General features: G+C 47.3%; 1 protein-coding gene across 1 annotated transcript in view; it reads right to left on the bottom strand.

Annotated features, from left to right (window-relative positions):
* Positions 1-14,226, bottom strand: part of LOC149338466 (cell adhesion molecule Dscam1-like) — a 418,614-nt gene that overhangs the window by 216,222 nt on the left and 188,166 nt on the right. The window contains exons 23-32 of the mRNA XM_089547709.1: positions 11,787-12,054; positions 10,817-10,963; positions 10,582-10,734; positions 9,439-9,572; positions 9,196-9,349; positions 7,865-7,979; positions 5,665-5,819; positions 4,289-4,387; positions 3,414-3,602; positions 686-882 (exon numbers count right to left, since the gene is read on the bottom strand). Coding sequence (XP_089403835.1) covers positions 686-882; positions 3,414-3,602; positions 4,289-4,387; positions 5,665-5,819; positions 7,865-7,979; positions 9,196-9,349; positions 9,439-9,572; positions 10,582-10,734; positions 10,817-10,963; positions 11,787-12,054 — 1,611 coding nt within the window. The remainder of the gene's footprint in view (positions 1-685; positions 883-3,413; positions 3,603-4,288; positions 4,388-5,664; positions 5,820-7,864; positions 7,980-9,195; positions 9,350-9,438; positions 9,573-10,581; positions 10,735-10,816; positions 10,964-11,786; positions 12,055-14,226) is intronic.

Here is a 14,226-nt window from a genome sequence, read left to right on the forward strand (position 1 = left end):
GTAGAAAATCTGTGATTGCTGTGAAGTGCGTCTTCTTTTTTAAAATTATTTTTCGTTTTGTTGCGAAAGCAACACTACGCGTGTCGCCGAGCCGTTTCGCGGAGCTGACGAAAGGCCATACTGCGCATGCGCGAGGAGTAGTGACGTCACACGGCGCACAGCTGGCGCGCCGCCACCGTCGCTGCGCGGGTGACTCAGAGGTGCAGCCGCCGCGCTCGCCAGTTGCGCATGCGCAGTAGTGGCGCATAGCTAGCGTACCGGGGCCGCCGCCGCTGCTTCGCACACTCCATCGCTTCTCTCTCTCTCCTCGTTGCTTTCGCAATCCTCCAGGTTTAACCAGAGCTAAACCACGGCCTTTTTTTTCCTAGAAGATCGCAAATTTGCCGCACGAAACATTTTTTCTGGCGAATGCCTTCCTTCCGTTTTAGTACTAGGGCGCATCATTCTCAGGCTCATCAAAGTACGATCACCGCGAGCATTGCTGCACAACCTGTATCGTATGCGTGACAGGCAGCGTGCACAATGCCGTCTTAAACGGCGAACTGATAAGCGTTATCAACCGAAGCGCTGCGCTTGCCTCCTCGCCCTACTTTGGGTATAAATACGCGCTGCTCAATAAAGCTGGGTCTTTTTCCCCCCTGGCATCCGACGTGTCATAACTTCGATACACAACCGACGAGCATACCTGTGGCAGCACTCCCGCGGCGGGGCTGGTGTGGTTCCAGTGGGCGGTCCACTCCTGCTGCTGTCCGTGCAGCGGCCGGTGCTCGACGCTGAGCCGCGTCAGCGGGCAGCCGCCCGAGCGCCACGCCGACGGCATCACTTGCACGTGCGAGCCGTTCAGGGCGCGCACAATGTCCTCCTTGTTCGGTGCCACCGGCGCTGCGCGGACGCACACCGCTTGGCGTTACAAGCAGGCACCGACTCCACTCCGCTAACGCGCGCTCCCTCATCAAAGCGGGTGGACAGAAAGAACGCGAGAGCACTCTCCGTCTTCCGTACTATTAGTTGACGAGTATATATGTAGCGTGTCTGCTCGACCGAGATTGTGCAATAGGTTGACAAAGTAATTATGGCATGCAGGACACAAACTTGGAAGCCTTCCTTAGCACATTCTTAATGAAAACATGCAGCGGCATTTAGGTTGCCTGTTATAGCGTCTACAATGAGTGCCTAATGTTCTTGCGATTTTCCCGCCACAAGTCCAGTCGGAAACAGTTGCATTGCCCCAATAGAGCAAGAGTCATCAGTTTCTAGAATGTTCGAGTGCCTTCCATGAAATTATCATATAGAATTATACTTATTCGTAAATCTAATCCGCATTAATCCATCGACTAATCCCCAATAATCCACATTAACTTATTTTCTAGGGTGGGCCTACTTCCAAATAAATTTTTAGTGGTGGGCGCACTTCTGAATTTCGAGGGTCCTAAGATTTCTAAAGTTGGCGGTGCGCTCTGATTGGTCCGTTGGTGTTAATAACGCCTAGACCCTTACGATGAGTCCCGGAGTCTCGCGACAGGGGCTCCGTAAATGTTTTGTGAGATGACAACTTAAATGCTATCAAATTAATAACTCTTCATATCCTTTGTTCTCGAGCTTTTCCTGCTGTAAATCCAATCCCCCTTGCCACTTTTTTGGCAGCGCTAGCTGTTCACGTGAAGCTTCCCGGCCAACGAGGTCGCCGCTAGTTATGGGCTAGCGGCAATCCACGTGCCTCCGCAACCTGCTCTCGACGCAATAAATGTTTTACAATCCAATCCAATCCCGGCCAACGCATGTTCGTCGTTGTCTTCTTCAAGAAGACTTCCGCAGCCGAGCGCGACTAGAAGAGGGCAGAGGAGGGGGTTGGCGGGTACAGGTGGCGTGACGCACAGACTATCATCCCAGGCGCACGATCACGCGACCACCTCGCGCACATAGCCCGCGCCTCGCGCTAACCGTCTCAAAACAGAAAAATTATCCTCACACAATAATGCATGGCAAATGCAGTGATTGAAAAGCATAAACAGGGGGTAACTACACCATGGATTACAAGAGGTTTTAGCACCATTACATTTTTCTTTCCTTCACCCTCTACATGAAGCGCCTCGATTCTCTTTACAAAAGTGAGAAAAACTAAAAGGCTTTCGGTTCAGTATGCACAATATCTCTGCGTTTGCGCGCCCCCGTTTGAAAAAAAAAAAAGTTGTAAGTTGCAAGTTTATTGACACAACAAGAAAACTCAGAAAACGTTTGGAGAGTGATGCGGGAAATGGTTACGGCACAAATTACGTGTAAGCTTATGGCTAGTCAGGTGTACAAAAATTTTAGTTTTCTTGGGGTCTCTATACTACAATAGCGACGTTGTCCATTTCGGAGTTAAAGCTAGGTTTATCCTAGTCATCTATCTTTCATCTGGCTAGGCATTTTGTCTTTAACGCTCTTCTGGTTCTCGCAGTGGCTCTCGAATAAAAGAATAAAAGAAATAAAAGAAAGTGAAAAGAAATTTCACTCGACCACAGTCCACAAATTTGTCCTTCGGCTATCTCTTCTTTGTTATCAGATCCTGAGAAACAAAAACCGCAGTAGGCCCATATATACTTCCATTGCAGCGGCTCCAGTACCTATAATGACGGCGCTATTTTAAAACCTTGTTTACGTTCTTTTTTCAGGGAGCTTAACTGTAGGCCAAGTGCAGACTTCGCATGTGTCTCTCATATCGGCTGCTGCTGTGTTTTAAGACGCTTCGGCCACTGCATAAGCACAAGGAAGAGAACAAGAAAACGGACGCAAACAATTCGATCGAGCTCCTGCTAAAGGGTATGACGTGATGGCGTTAGTGTGCCCCTTCTGCGGCGTCGGGTCTGCTTTGCATATCACTCCGCAGACATGCTGTCTTTTTGATTACTTGTTTGATGCTTTGTTCTTTCTTGTGCTTTTTTTTTATCAGATGGAACAGAAAGCCTACCTTGAACCCAGTCGAACCTATGCGTTCCTCAGCGGTCGAGCGGTAGCGCGCCCGGCTCACAACACAAGAGACTGCGGTTGGTTTTCTAACTTTTCTTTCTTCACAGATACTACCTAATGGTGGTGGAATGACGTCACAACCATGTAGACAAATGATTATGCACGTAGCGACGTCATCACTGACGTACTGTGTGATTGTTGTAGGGCGTTTGATATGCCAGCACGAGTTCATGTGTTGTGACGTCACGGCCCCTTCAACCAATTCCGCTTTTTTCGACACGCAAACGCTGAAAGTACGGCGATTCCTCCGTTGAATGAGACCCTTAATCCTCTCTCGTTAAAAAGGAACCGTAGTGGCAAACAGGACTTCAAACTGAAGGCTCCACTCGGAGAGGAAGGCACCAACAGTTGATATTGAATAAAAGTTTCTTCTCCTCTCCCGTACAGTGCCAGTATACACTCACCGCTTCCGAGCGTGCGCGTGGCGAGCAGGTCGCTCTGCTCCCGGCGTCCGCTGGCCAGGAAGGCGACCGCGTACAGCTGGTAGCGGGTGCCGCACTGCAGGCCGTCCAGGTGGTACGTGTCGTTGTGGCGGCCCACCAGGGAGCGCTGCTGCCACTCGCCGCTCTCGGACTTGAGGTGCACCTCGAGCACTGCATCGGTCGAGAAGGGGGAACAGCGTGTTTAGTGGCGAAAAATACCACCAGACTCACTTTTGGGAGCTACTGCAGTGTGAGGAGGCGACCTGGTAAAGACACAGCGGGTCTGGTTATGCTTGGAAAGAAAAGCTGGATATTTAGTCACAGTAGAGACCTTTTCCTTCTGCCCATTCTGAAGAGCTATGGTCGCTGGTCGGTTACGCCCCACCCAGGAGGCCGGAAGGGCGACTGTAGATTAGGACTCCAGGGGGCGGTTAGTACGTTCATTAAAGCAAGAATAATGTGATTCAGAACATGGTATACACAATACGGCTTAGACGCACAGTTAGAATTTGGCGGAATCTAATCCTCCAGAGATGATGGAAGAGGCGAGGATGACCGTTCCAACCTCCTCTTCACTGCTCCTCCTCTTTTACTTAATAACCGCTGCTAACATACAACAACAGACTAGTGTCGATGTTGAATAAAATTATCATAATTGAAATAATAATAAGAAATAAAATTTAGTATAGCCATATTTGTAAGCGGAAACAGTTGGCAAACGTTACGCTTCAGGAAACACTTACACGACGTTCACAGGTCTGAATTGTCATTCTGTCAATGGCGGCTTCTAATTCGGACCGCTGCCTTGAGTCAGACAACACGAGAGCAAGGAAAAAATGGCGTACTATAGGACGCACCTTGTACAACTTGATCGTCGACGGCAGAGCCGCTTGCAGTCAATTGAAGAGACGTGGCAGTCTGGCTGACCACCTTGAGCACGAACCCTTCCAGGTGAGCTGCACACAGAAGGAAAGGAATGCCGCAAAAGGTTCCGACTATACGCGTTGTATGCTGCATTTTTCACACTTAATCCCAGTAATTCTATATTTATGGCGTTTGGGCAATGATTCTAAAGAAACGACAGGATAATTTTGGAACAACACTTCGAAAACCTGCTTTACTCATTTATAATTGGCCAACAGCCCAACAACCTTGACCGTGGATAGAGCATTCGGTATGCAGAAAAACTTTGGTGTCTTCAACAAAGAATGCAATACTTTTCGCGAATATCTCCTAGAAATACATATATAATCATGAATGCTAGGTACACACCCCACTGTTTTACAAGACAGGAAGTCAAGATAGATTTACAAGAAAGGAATATCGATCTCCCCAGCTTTCCTGAATCTAATCCTCACGTGCATGTAATCCCGCCCCTTATGCAAAACCCCGAAATGGGTCTTCAAGGCAATGAAACAAAGCTGATTGAGGGCATGCTCATATTTAAGCAAAGGCTCACTTGAATGTTGGTGCTTATTGTTTAAAAGAGAATATAGTGGAAAGAAGAGCACAAAGTAGATTTTTGTCCTAAAAAAGGTTATGAAAAGTAGTGGTAGGAGGACCTGGACACATTCGCTGCACAGATTAACAACACACTAATTGGTCACTGCAGTGTGTGCGCTTCCGTTTGTGTGTGCGTGCACGTTCGTTTCGCTCGTGTACATTTATAACGTGTACCTTTATTATTTTTCCACTTTGCCTTTTTTTTCAACAGTCCCTCTCTCCGGAACACACACAAGGGGAAAAAAGGAGCACATCAGTGGAAACATACAGACCACCGTTATTGTAACCATTGCAGTTACACAAGCAACACGAAATAAACATACCTTTGGCTGCAAGAATTTTTTACTGCATTGGCAGGATCAAATCAGCCACCAGAGTAGTCAGTCCTAAGACATATATCTTTATCATACAGCGGTAAGGATGGCCAACTCGCACACTGCACACTTCTTTTTACAATTCCCCTCAAAAAGTAAACAAACTGGCAGTGCAGTGTGGTCGTTTTGTGGAATTATAAACTTTTTCTGATTTTCTAACCCGCTGTACTCCATCAGTTTTCACACTGGCTCTGCATACTCTTACATGGGTTGAATTTGGGCAGAAAATTTTCTGGTTAGAAAATGCGTGACAACTGTTTGGCCAGTCGGGATATCCTTGCGCGCGTTTTGCAAGCAACTTATAGTCTACAGATGATAACTGCGCTAGCCAGCGCGCGTCGTGCACGGCGACGTACCCCTCACGATGAGCGCGACGAGCCGCCGGTCGCTTGCGAGCCGGTTGCGCACGTGGCAGGAGTAGTTGCCGGCGCTGGCGGCGTCCACACGCCGTAGGCTGAGGCTGCCGTCGCTTCCCAGCTCGGTCCGGTTGGAGCGCGACACGGCCGCTTCGCTGCGGACAAAAGTGCGAGTTACTCTGGGGCAATGTCCCCCACAGAAGCCCACTCTTGAGAGACTTCTGCTCAGGCAAGGAGCGTGGTCCTTGTGTCACATGCTGTAGCTATCTCTGGAGCGTGTAAGCACCTCATTAATTAATGAATGACAAAGCCTTACTCTCGTATAGCTAGATTTCAAGAATTAAGAGCGGTTAAGAGCGCGTCGGGGAAGCAGCAAAAAGACTTCAACGCGATACCTGCGGGCCTTTGTTTCAGTGCGGCAGTTTGCAAGAAAAAAAAAAGGCAAGTAGAAAACCAGCGGAGAGGACGCGTTCACAAGGAGGGGAAGTACACAGGACAACGCTGGAACAACCGCTGGTTTTCTACTTACCATGCACCAACTGGCCCAACAAGCTACGCTCCTCCAAAAAAGAAAGGCACTCCTCTTGAGGGTCCTGTGATCGCACGGATAGTGTCTACGTCTATCAAACCACCGATTACTCAGCCGTACTGAACCAACCGAGTACCACACTGAACACTAAATTCATTTTGTTCTAAGAAGACATTTTTCACGTAACTCAATATGCGCCGCGAGAATCGTGCGCGTCATGTACAGTGAAGAATGACAAAACAAGGCGCATGATTGTTCATTATGAAGGTGCTCTTGGGAACTATCTTTAATGGCTTCAGGCTTGCGGAGCCCGTATTTCACAACTGACAAGATTGTGCACTCATCGGCTGCGTTATTTTGTAGGAAGTATCGCATGCGCACCTTCTTTTTCAGCACCTGGCAGATACGTATATCCCTACTGCGTAGCTTGAATGAGCTGAGTGGTTACAGGGAAGGCACGAGACATAGAGTTATAGCACAGCGCAATCCGCGATCTGCTACCGTGATCCGCTTCTGCAAGGAGCCACTGGGCGTGCACAGATTGCCCTTAGGACGCCAGATGGCGCCAGGTGCTTGTCAGCTGCGTGCACGCCTGCTTCATCCGGACCAATCAGCTCGTGCGCAGTGGTGCCCGCGGAAGCAGATCCAGGTAGAGGTTCGACGATCGCGCTACGTTATAACTCTCTAATGAAGCTACGTACAGCCGCTGTCTCGAGTAGTCCTTGTTACCATTCAAGTACATAATGCAATAGCAACTAGCCTCTTTGCCTCTTTTGTTGCTTTTCTAACATGGAACCCTAGTGCCCAGCGAAGCTGCTTAGGCTCTTGTGTCTGCGGCTGTGCATTCTCCTGGCTCAAGGCACTTAGTTTTGGTAGGATTTCTTTATATTTTTCCTTTGCTGCCGTGTTTCCTTCGAGTAAGTGGTTTAAGCTTTGTCCAAAGTGATTCACTCATGGCCTTTTGCTAAATTTTTGTCAAGGTTATAGTGTCATCGTCATCATCATCACCAGCACAAGTAACATATTGTCGAAGCCGAATAAAATCTACATCTGGCTTATATCCTTGTTTCTATCGCCTGCAAAAGAGAATCATGAAAGAAAAAATGGTTGGTTTATGGGGTTTAACGTCCCAAAGCGACTAAGGCTATGAGAGACGCCGTAGTGGAGGGCTCCGGAAATTTCGACCACCTGGGGTTCTTTAACGTGCACTGACATCGCGCAGTACACGGGCCTCTAGAATTTCTCCTCCAAAAAAATTCAACTACCGCGGCTGGGATCGAACCCGCGTCTTTCGGGTCAGTAACCGAGCACCATAACTACTGAGCCACCGCGGCGGCATGAAAGAAAAAAAATGAACGTATTTGAAAATATCTAGAATATTTAAGGAAATTGTTCCGATGAAGGACAAAGTCTTTTTTATTAGTAATTGTCGAAATCGGACGGAGATAATTAAATAGACAGTGATTTACTTGCGAAATATTCAAACAACCCCAGAAAGAAACGGAAATGACGTAGTGATTTGTAAAAATATAGACAAATGTGACTAGCAGTAGCAAAGTTTTAAACCAGAGTGCTTTCACCAATTTTTGTAAAGGTAGAAATGATTTCAGCGGGTGTTACACTGTAGCCATTCGAAACATTCACGGGGGGGGGGGGGGGGGGGGTACCCACCCGTGCTTCCACTCCCAGTGCACGGGCGCTGTTCCCAGGAATCGGCAGCTGAGATGAACGTCCTCGGCCGGCGCCACTTGGACGAGCTCGTCGAAGTCCACGATACGGGCAGGCACTGCGACAGAGATATCCCTTCGGATTACCACGTTGTCTCGAGTCTTACCGAAATCCGTTGCTTTTTTCGTCTACCCTGATCTAGATTCATATGGCACACCTCCCCATTAAATACTAGGGACTAGCCGAACAAAAACCAAAATTATTGCCACGCCGGCCTTTCATCATCATCATCGTCAGCCTGACTACGCCCAGTGCAGGACAAAGGCCTCTCCCATGTCTCTCCAATTAACCCTGTCAGTTGCGGCCACCGTATTCCCGCAAACTTCTTAATCTCATCCGCCCACCTAACTTTCTGCCGCCCCATGCCACGCTTCCCTTCTCTTGGAATCCACTCCGTTACTCTTAAAGGGGCAGCGAAACACTGCTTGGGGGGATACCGGCTATACTCCAGGTGGGTTCTTTATGTCACACAGATGCTGACTTGAAAAGAATTACAGGAATCGATGCACAGGGACGGGAATTATTCAATGAAGAGATTTCAAAATACAAGCAAACAAAATGCTGCCCTCAACTCGATTTTGGCGGGGCTTCCCTCTCCTGTTTTGCTCTCCCAATGACGGCACCTGGCGCAACCAATCAAAACAGCCTGCCAGAGCACGTCGCGGAAGTTTGTACTCCATGGTTGCCTGCTCTCTGTAACTCGTTCTTGCTGAGACTGGCAGCGTCGTTTCCATGCCGGAGCGCCTCTGGTGGTGTATTTTTATTTTACTTGCTTTGCAGGGCTTTTATCTAAGACAAACAAGTTGTTTTGTTGATCTAATATAAAACGCAGACAGGTGACAAAATGTGTCTCTATTTATTCACACAATTTGCAGTATATTTACTGTTTGCCCGATCATCAAGCTCGCGCCAGGCGCTAAGTGGCGACACCATCAGAGCCATGAATTTGTTTTTGAGAGGACATTAAGATATTAAAAAACGGAATATACGCGGTATTACCCACGCTAATAGCACCATTATAACTCACTGTATGCGATCAACAGGCAAAACAGTCAACTAAGATTGTGTTTCTGGGCACCTTTAAGGACCAGCGGTTATCTTGCTTTCGCCTATAGTCAAATCAAAAGACAATGACGCAGAAGTTTTCAACACTGAGAACATGCTGGCGTGGTGAGCTGCTAAGATTAGTCTGCGGCGATACAGTAGTAAGATGCAATCTTAATATGACGTCTACAAACTGCTGTCTGTGACATCGTCATTCATAAGCAGCCTACCTTGATCGCTAGTAGTCTGAGCAACAATCTTGCTGGGTGGACCCTCGCCAACGCGCGAAGACGCCGTGACCCAGACTTCCACCCTGGTGTTTCGAGGAACCAAGGTGAGGTTGTACTCCAGTTTGCTCGTAGGCACTAGTTTTACCGTCGCATTCTGAAAAGAGCCGCGCAGAAAGAGGGCAGCGTTTGAGCAGCCGGAATGTAAGCAGCGAAATAAGACGCGGGGAACGTCTTTCAGCTGACCTGTTTGTCCAGTGTCTTGGCATAAATGGAGTACATGGTAATAAGGCCGTTGCGGTGAACGGGTGGTTTCCACACCACCAGCAGCGAAGTAGCAGAAACGATCAGCACTTTGACGTCCTCAGGGGCATCCGGAACTGGCAGAGGGACAATGACATGGAACAGACGCTTAGAGGAAAAGATCGTCGGAAATGTGACTGCCGGTGCCATAAACGTTTCGTATTCCCCTGTCACCTTGATCACTTGAAAAAATTCCTGAAGGCCCAATTGAGGGAAGTACTCTTTCTCTATTTGCTTTGCTTTTATTTGACTCTATTACTGCACTCAGTACATCATTAGTGAGTGAAATGCGCTATGAAAGGAAAAATGCTAATCTGCCGTGGGTAAGAGCACACCCAGTCACAGTGCCCACGACATTCATTTCATGCACTCCCGTTGAAGCATGACTGGTCAAAGCGTAAAGTGAATGCACGCAGTGATAGTTTTCTTTACAGCTAAGTGTCCTACTCTCGTTTGACTTTCACAGAGAATGTGGAGGAGGATTGGTTTGGTTTTATGGTTTTATCGGGGTTTAACGTTCCAAAGCAATTCAGACTATGAGGTCCGCCGTAGTGAAGGGCTCCGGAAAATTCGACCACCTGGGGTTCTTTAACGTGCGCTGACATCGCACAATACACGGGCCTCTAGAATTTCGCCTCCATCGAAATCTGTCCGCCGCGGCCAGGATCGAACCCGCGTATTTCGGGCCAGCAGCCGAGCGCCATAACCACTGAGCCACCGCGGCGGCCGGAGCAGGATTACAATGAGAGCAGCTCAGTGAAGGCAATACCACAGCGCTGTAGCTCCAGATACAGTGTTCGTTTCCTTTCGATGAAGACTTCGTTCAGTTTTTAAATTTACATTAGCACACATATATATTAGCAGTCCACGGCAGAGAAAGGGCAGGAAGATGGGGTTCTTGACAACACAAAAAGAAGTAAGCAAGGCAGAGGGGAGCCTAAGCAAGCCTCCCCTAACCTCACCCCCCACCCCAACTTCTTCGCCTTATTTAATGATACACATGAGTAGCTGAGACAGAGAACATGGTTGGCTATTGATCGGATTTCCCTAATTTTCTATTTTATTTTCCCGAAAATGCGGTCTCACCGTCCTCCAGCGTACGGCAGAAGACCGGCTCGCTCTCGGCACCCAGGCCACGCTGAGTGAAGGCGGCCACCTGTATGAAGTAGTTGGTGTACTTGCGCAGGTCCACCAGCGTCGTCTCCTGGCCCGTCACGGCTTTCTCCTCGCGGCCGCGCTCTGCGATCGGAAGAGGCCGCGCTGTCCGTGGAGCGGCCGGGGAAGAACGCGAGGGACGTGCGGATAGGGCACCACTACTCACCCCTGGAGGCCGGCAACTGGGCGTACCAGATTCGGTAGCCCTGCAGGTAGCCGTGGATGGCGCTCTTGGGCGGAGGCTGCCACGTCACCCGGATGGACTCCGAGCTCAGCGGCGAGCATTGCACCTCTTGTGGAGCCTGGCTGGGAACTGCACCACGAAGCACAATGTCACGCGAGGCTTATGCGCTGCTTCAAGCTAACGTGAGCATGCCCCGTGTGATTCACAATTCTTTGCAATCGCTTTTGAATGTTTGCGGGATTTGAAAGCACGCTCAACCCAGCCGCAACAGGAAGAATACAGCAGACCAAGTAGCAAAGGAGGTGCTCATTACGTTATACACGTTGAAGAACCTAACACTCACTGAAACCTAGAAAGGCAAGCGGTTGCAATGGCTGTTGGCTTTATTTATACGAACGAATGCAAGCAGCGTCCCGTAGGGCCAGAGAGCGAGAAAGAGCGGATATCTCTTTGCGTAATTTTTTTCGCGGTCAGGAATCGATGCTACCGCGGTACGGTCATATGCGGTCTTATGAGTAGATCACTCATACCACTTGTGAACTCATTTAGTCTTCTTTTAGTATGTTGTGTTACCTTGCTGAGGTTTCCAAATATCTTCTTGCATGTATTTTGTATGTAGTTATATCCCCCTACAATAATGCCTCATGGGCGCTGTAGGTACTCCAAATAAATAAATAAATAAATAAATAAATAAATAAATAAATAAATAAATAAATAAATAAATAAATAAACAAACAAACAAACAAACAAACAAATAAATAAATAAATAAATAAATAAATAAATAAATAAATAAATAAATAAATAAATGTGTGTTGTGCACCGAAAGGGTAACCGGATATACACTAGAATCACAACTTGTAACCTCACGCTTTTCTATGCAAGTTTGAGTTCTTAGGGGCAAAAAGCGAACGGTGTGTTCGGCGTGGGTGCACCGCCGATCGCGAAACCCACCGTCGTCGAGCGTGGAGACGGCCACCTCGTCGGAGCGGGGCCCGGGTCCGGCGGCGTTGAACGCTTGCACGAGCACCACGTAGGGCGAGAACTTGCGCAGAGGGGACAGCAGCACCTCGGTTCGCACCGGCCCCGCCTCTGCCGCACCCGGTTGCTGCTGCTGGTCCAGCTGGAGCGTCTTGTACAGGTACGGGTCTCCCGGCTGGTCGAGCCGGTAGCCCACGTAGTAGCCCTTCAGCTCGCCGTGCCACAGCTCACGCTCTGGGGGCTGTTACACATCCGGGAATGAGGAGAGAAAGAGAAGAATCAGACTGAACTCCTTAAAAGGCTTCTTTACTGCAACATGTTGAGGAGGGCCAATGGCCTCCCTGAAGGCCCAGTCTTCGTACCAGTCCCTTTGCAGCCTTGGGTAAAGAGCTACCGTTATATTGGGCGTTTCACCTAAGATGTTATGCAATTTTTTAAAATAGGCTATTTGAGTTATAAGGGCCTTTATTGGCATAGCACTGTCAGCGGTGTAGTGAATCAGAATATAGAATACAGAAGACGTGCTAACCGGTAATTTGGTTAACTAATACTGAATAAACTTTTCAACTATTACATCTATTCATTATTATTTATTTATTTTTTATCTATTATATTTGTTATTATTCATTCATTATTATTTAATATTTATCTTTATTATTTACCTATTTACTATATATTATCTATTCTCTTGCTATTACATCTATCTAATTCTAACTATGCCATCTATTTATTTTTAACTATCTCGAATTTCCACAACGCTGTTCCGACAGCGCTGTGCCCCCCAAAAATTTTGGCTATATCGACGAGTTACGTGCACTAGAGTCGGCCGCAAGCTTCTCGAAAGCAAACGTATTTTGGCGTAATGTAGCCGCAATTTGTTGGGCCACAGCACCGCTGGTAACTGCGTTTTTGAAAATCTAAAAACTAATATGGATACTACTTACAGTGGGCTACACGCATCTCAATAGATACGTAGTCGAACACGAAAAGTTAAAGTTTATTCAAAATTAGTTAACCAGCCTACTAGTTAGCGTGTCTTAGCTGCATTGTGATTGACTACGCCAATTACAATCCTACGCCGAAAAAGGCGCTATTCTAATTCAAAAAGCCTAATTTTAAAAATTGGAATACATGTTAGCTGAAAAACCCGGTGAATTCACGTCGATAAAATAACTAATAGAACTAAGAAATATGTTTTAATGGTTGAGGCGTTAAGTGTTTGGCTGGTTGCTTTATTGACTAAATGGCGGTCTGAAAGACCACGAGGAGGTTCTTCCCCCAGAACCCATGTTGACGAGTTTAGTGACGTCGTTAGAGCTCCAGGTGTGATTTACTTGCCCAAATTTTATCGGAGACAAACGGCCATTTCTCGGTATTGCAGATATTTGTGCGTTTGGTTTGGTTTGGTTTATGGGGTTTAACGTCCCAAAGCGACTGAGAGACGCCGTAGTGGAGGGCTCCGGAAATTTCGACCACCTGGGGTTCTTTAACGTGCACTGACACCGCACAGTACACGGGCCTCTAGAATTTCTCCTCCAAAGAAATTCGACCGCTGCGGCCGGGATCGAACCCGCGTCTTTCGGGTCAGCAGCCGAGCACCATAACCACTGAGCCACCGCGGCGGCTATTTGTGTGTTTGTTCATGCGAGACCTGGAGTGCAATGAAATACTTTCGCTACTGAATCGAATATGAAAAATAAAAAGCGTTCATAGTAGGTGACCAAAATTTGGCCTAAGAATATTGACTTCAAGCTCTTTGCGTTAGTACCGGGTGCCACAAAAAGTCAAAATTGGAAGAAATAAATTACCTTACAATAAAAGTATTAACAGTATTTGAGCAGTATCTCTGCCCACGAAGAAATCTGCGAAGAAGCACGCTGTTTTCATTACAGTGTTTCAAGCTAACCAAATCCATTATTTCAAATCGCTTCAGCATACTAAAACGAGAAATTTTGTAATACACCAGAACCAATGCAAGAGAAATGCGTCCGCATTTCGTGACAATGCCATTCGGCGACTGAAAATAAGAATGAATAATGCGCGAGAACATTGAACATCAAACACCTAGCTTTTTAAACCGAATACTGAAATTAACTGACCTCCTCGTTAACGCACTCAAGAAACGCTCACAGCTTTGTTGGTGGAATACAACATAGAATTCACTTAGGCTGTCATGTTGATATCTGTAATTTGTGTGCGTATTTTATAGAATTGCACATTCTTATTTTTCACGACTTTTCGTTCTGTGCACTATTCTAACATATTTCTGTGTTGACATATATGTTTATACTCTTTGTGTGAGTGCTTTTTCTTTGGTAACGCGATGTGCATTTTTTTAGCTTTTGCTTTCTGTGGCACCTGACGTAGGTGGTTTTTCTTCATTTCGGCATATTAAACACCTCCTTGTGCACGC

The sequence above is a fragment of the Amblyomma mixtum genome, chromosome 6, assembly GCF_055824585.1.
Source record: "Amblyomma mixtum isolate Tamu chromosome 6, ASM5582458v1, whole genome shotgun sequence".
NCBI classification, from domain to species: Eukaryota; Metazoa; Arthropoda; class Arachnida; order Ixodida; family Ixodidae; genus Amblyomma; species Amblyomma mixtum.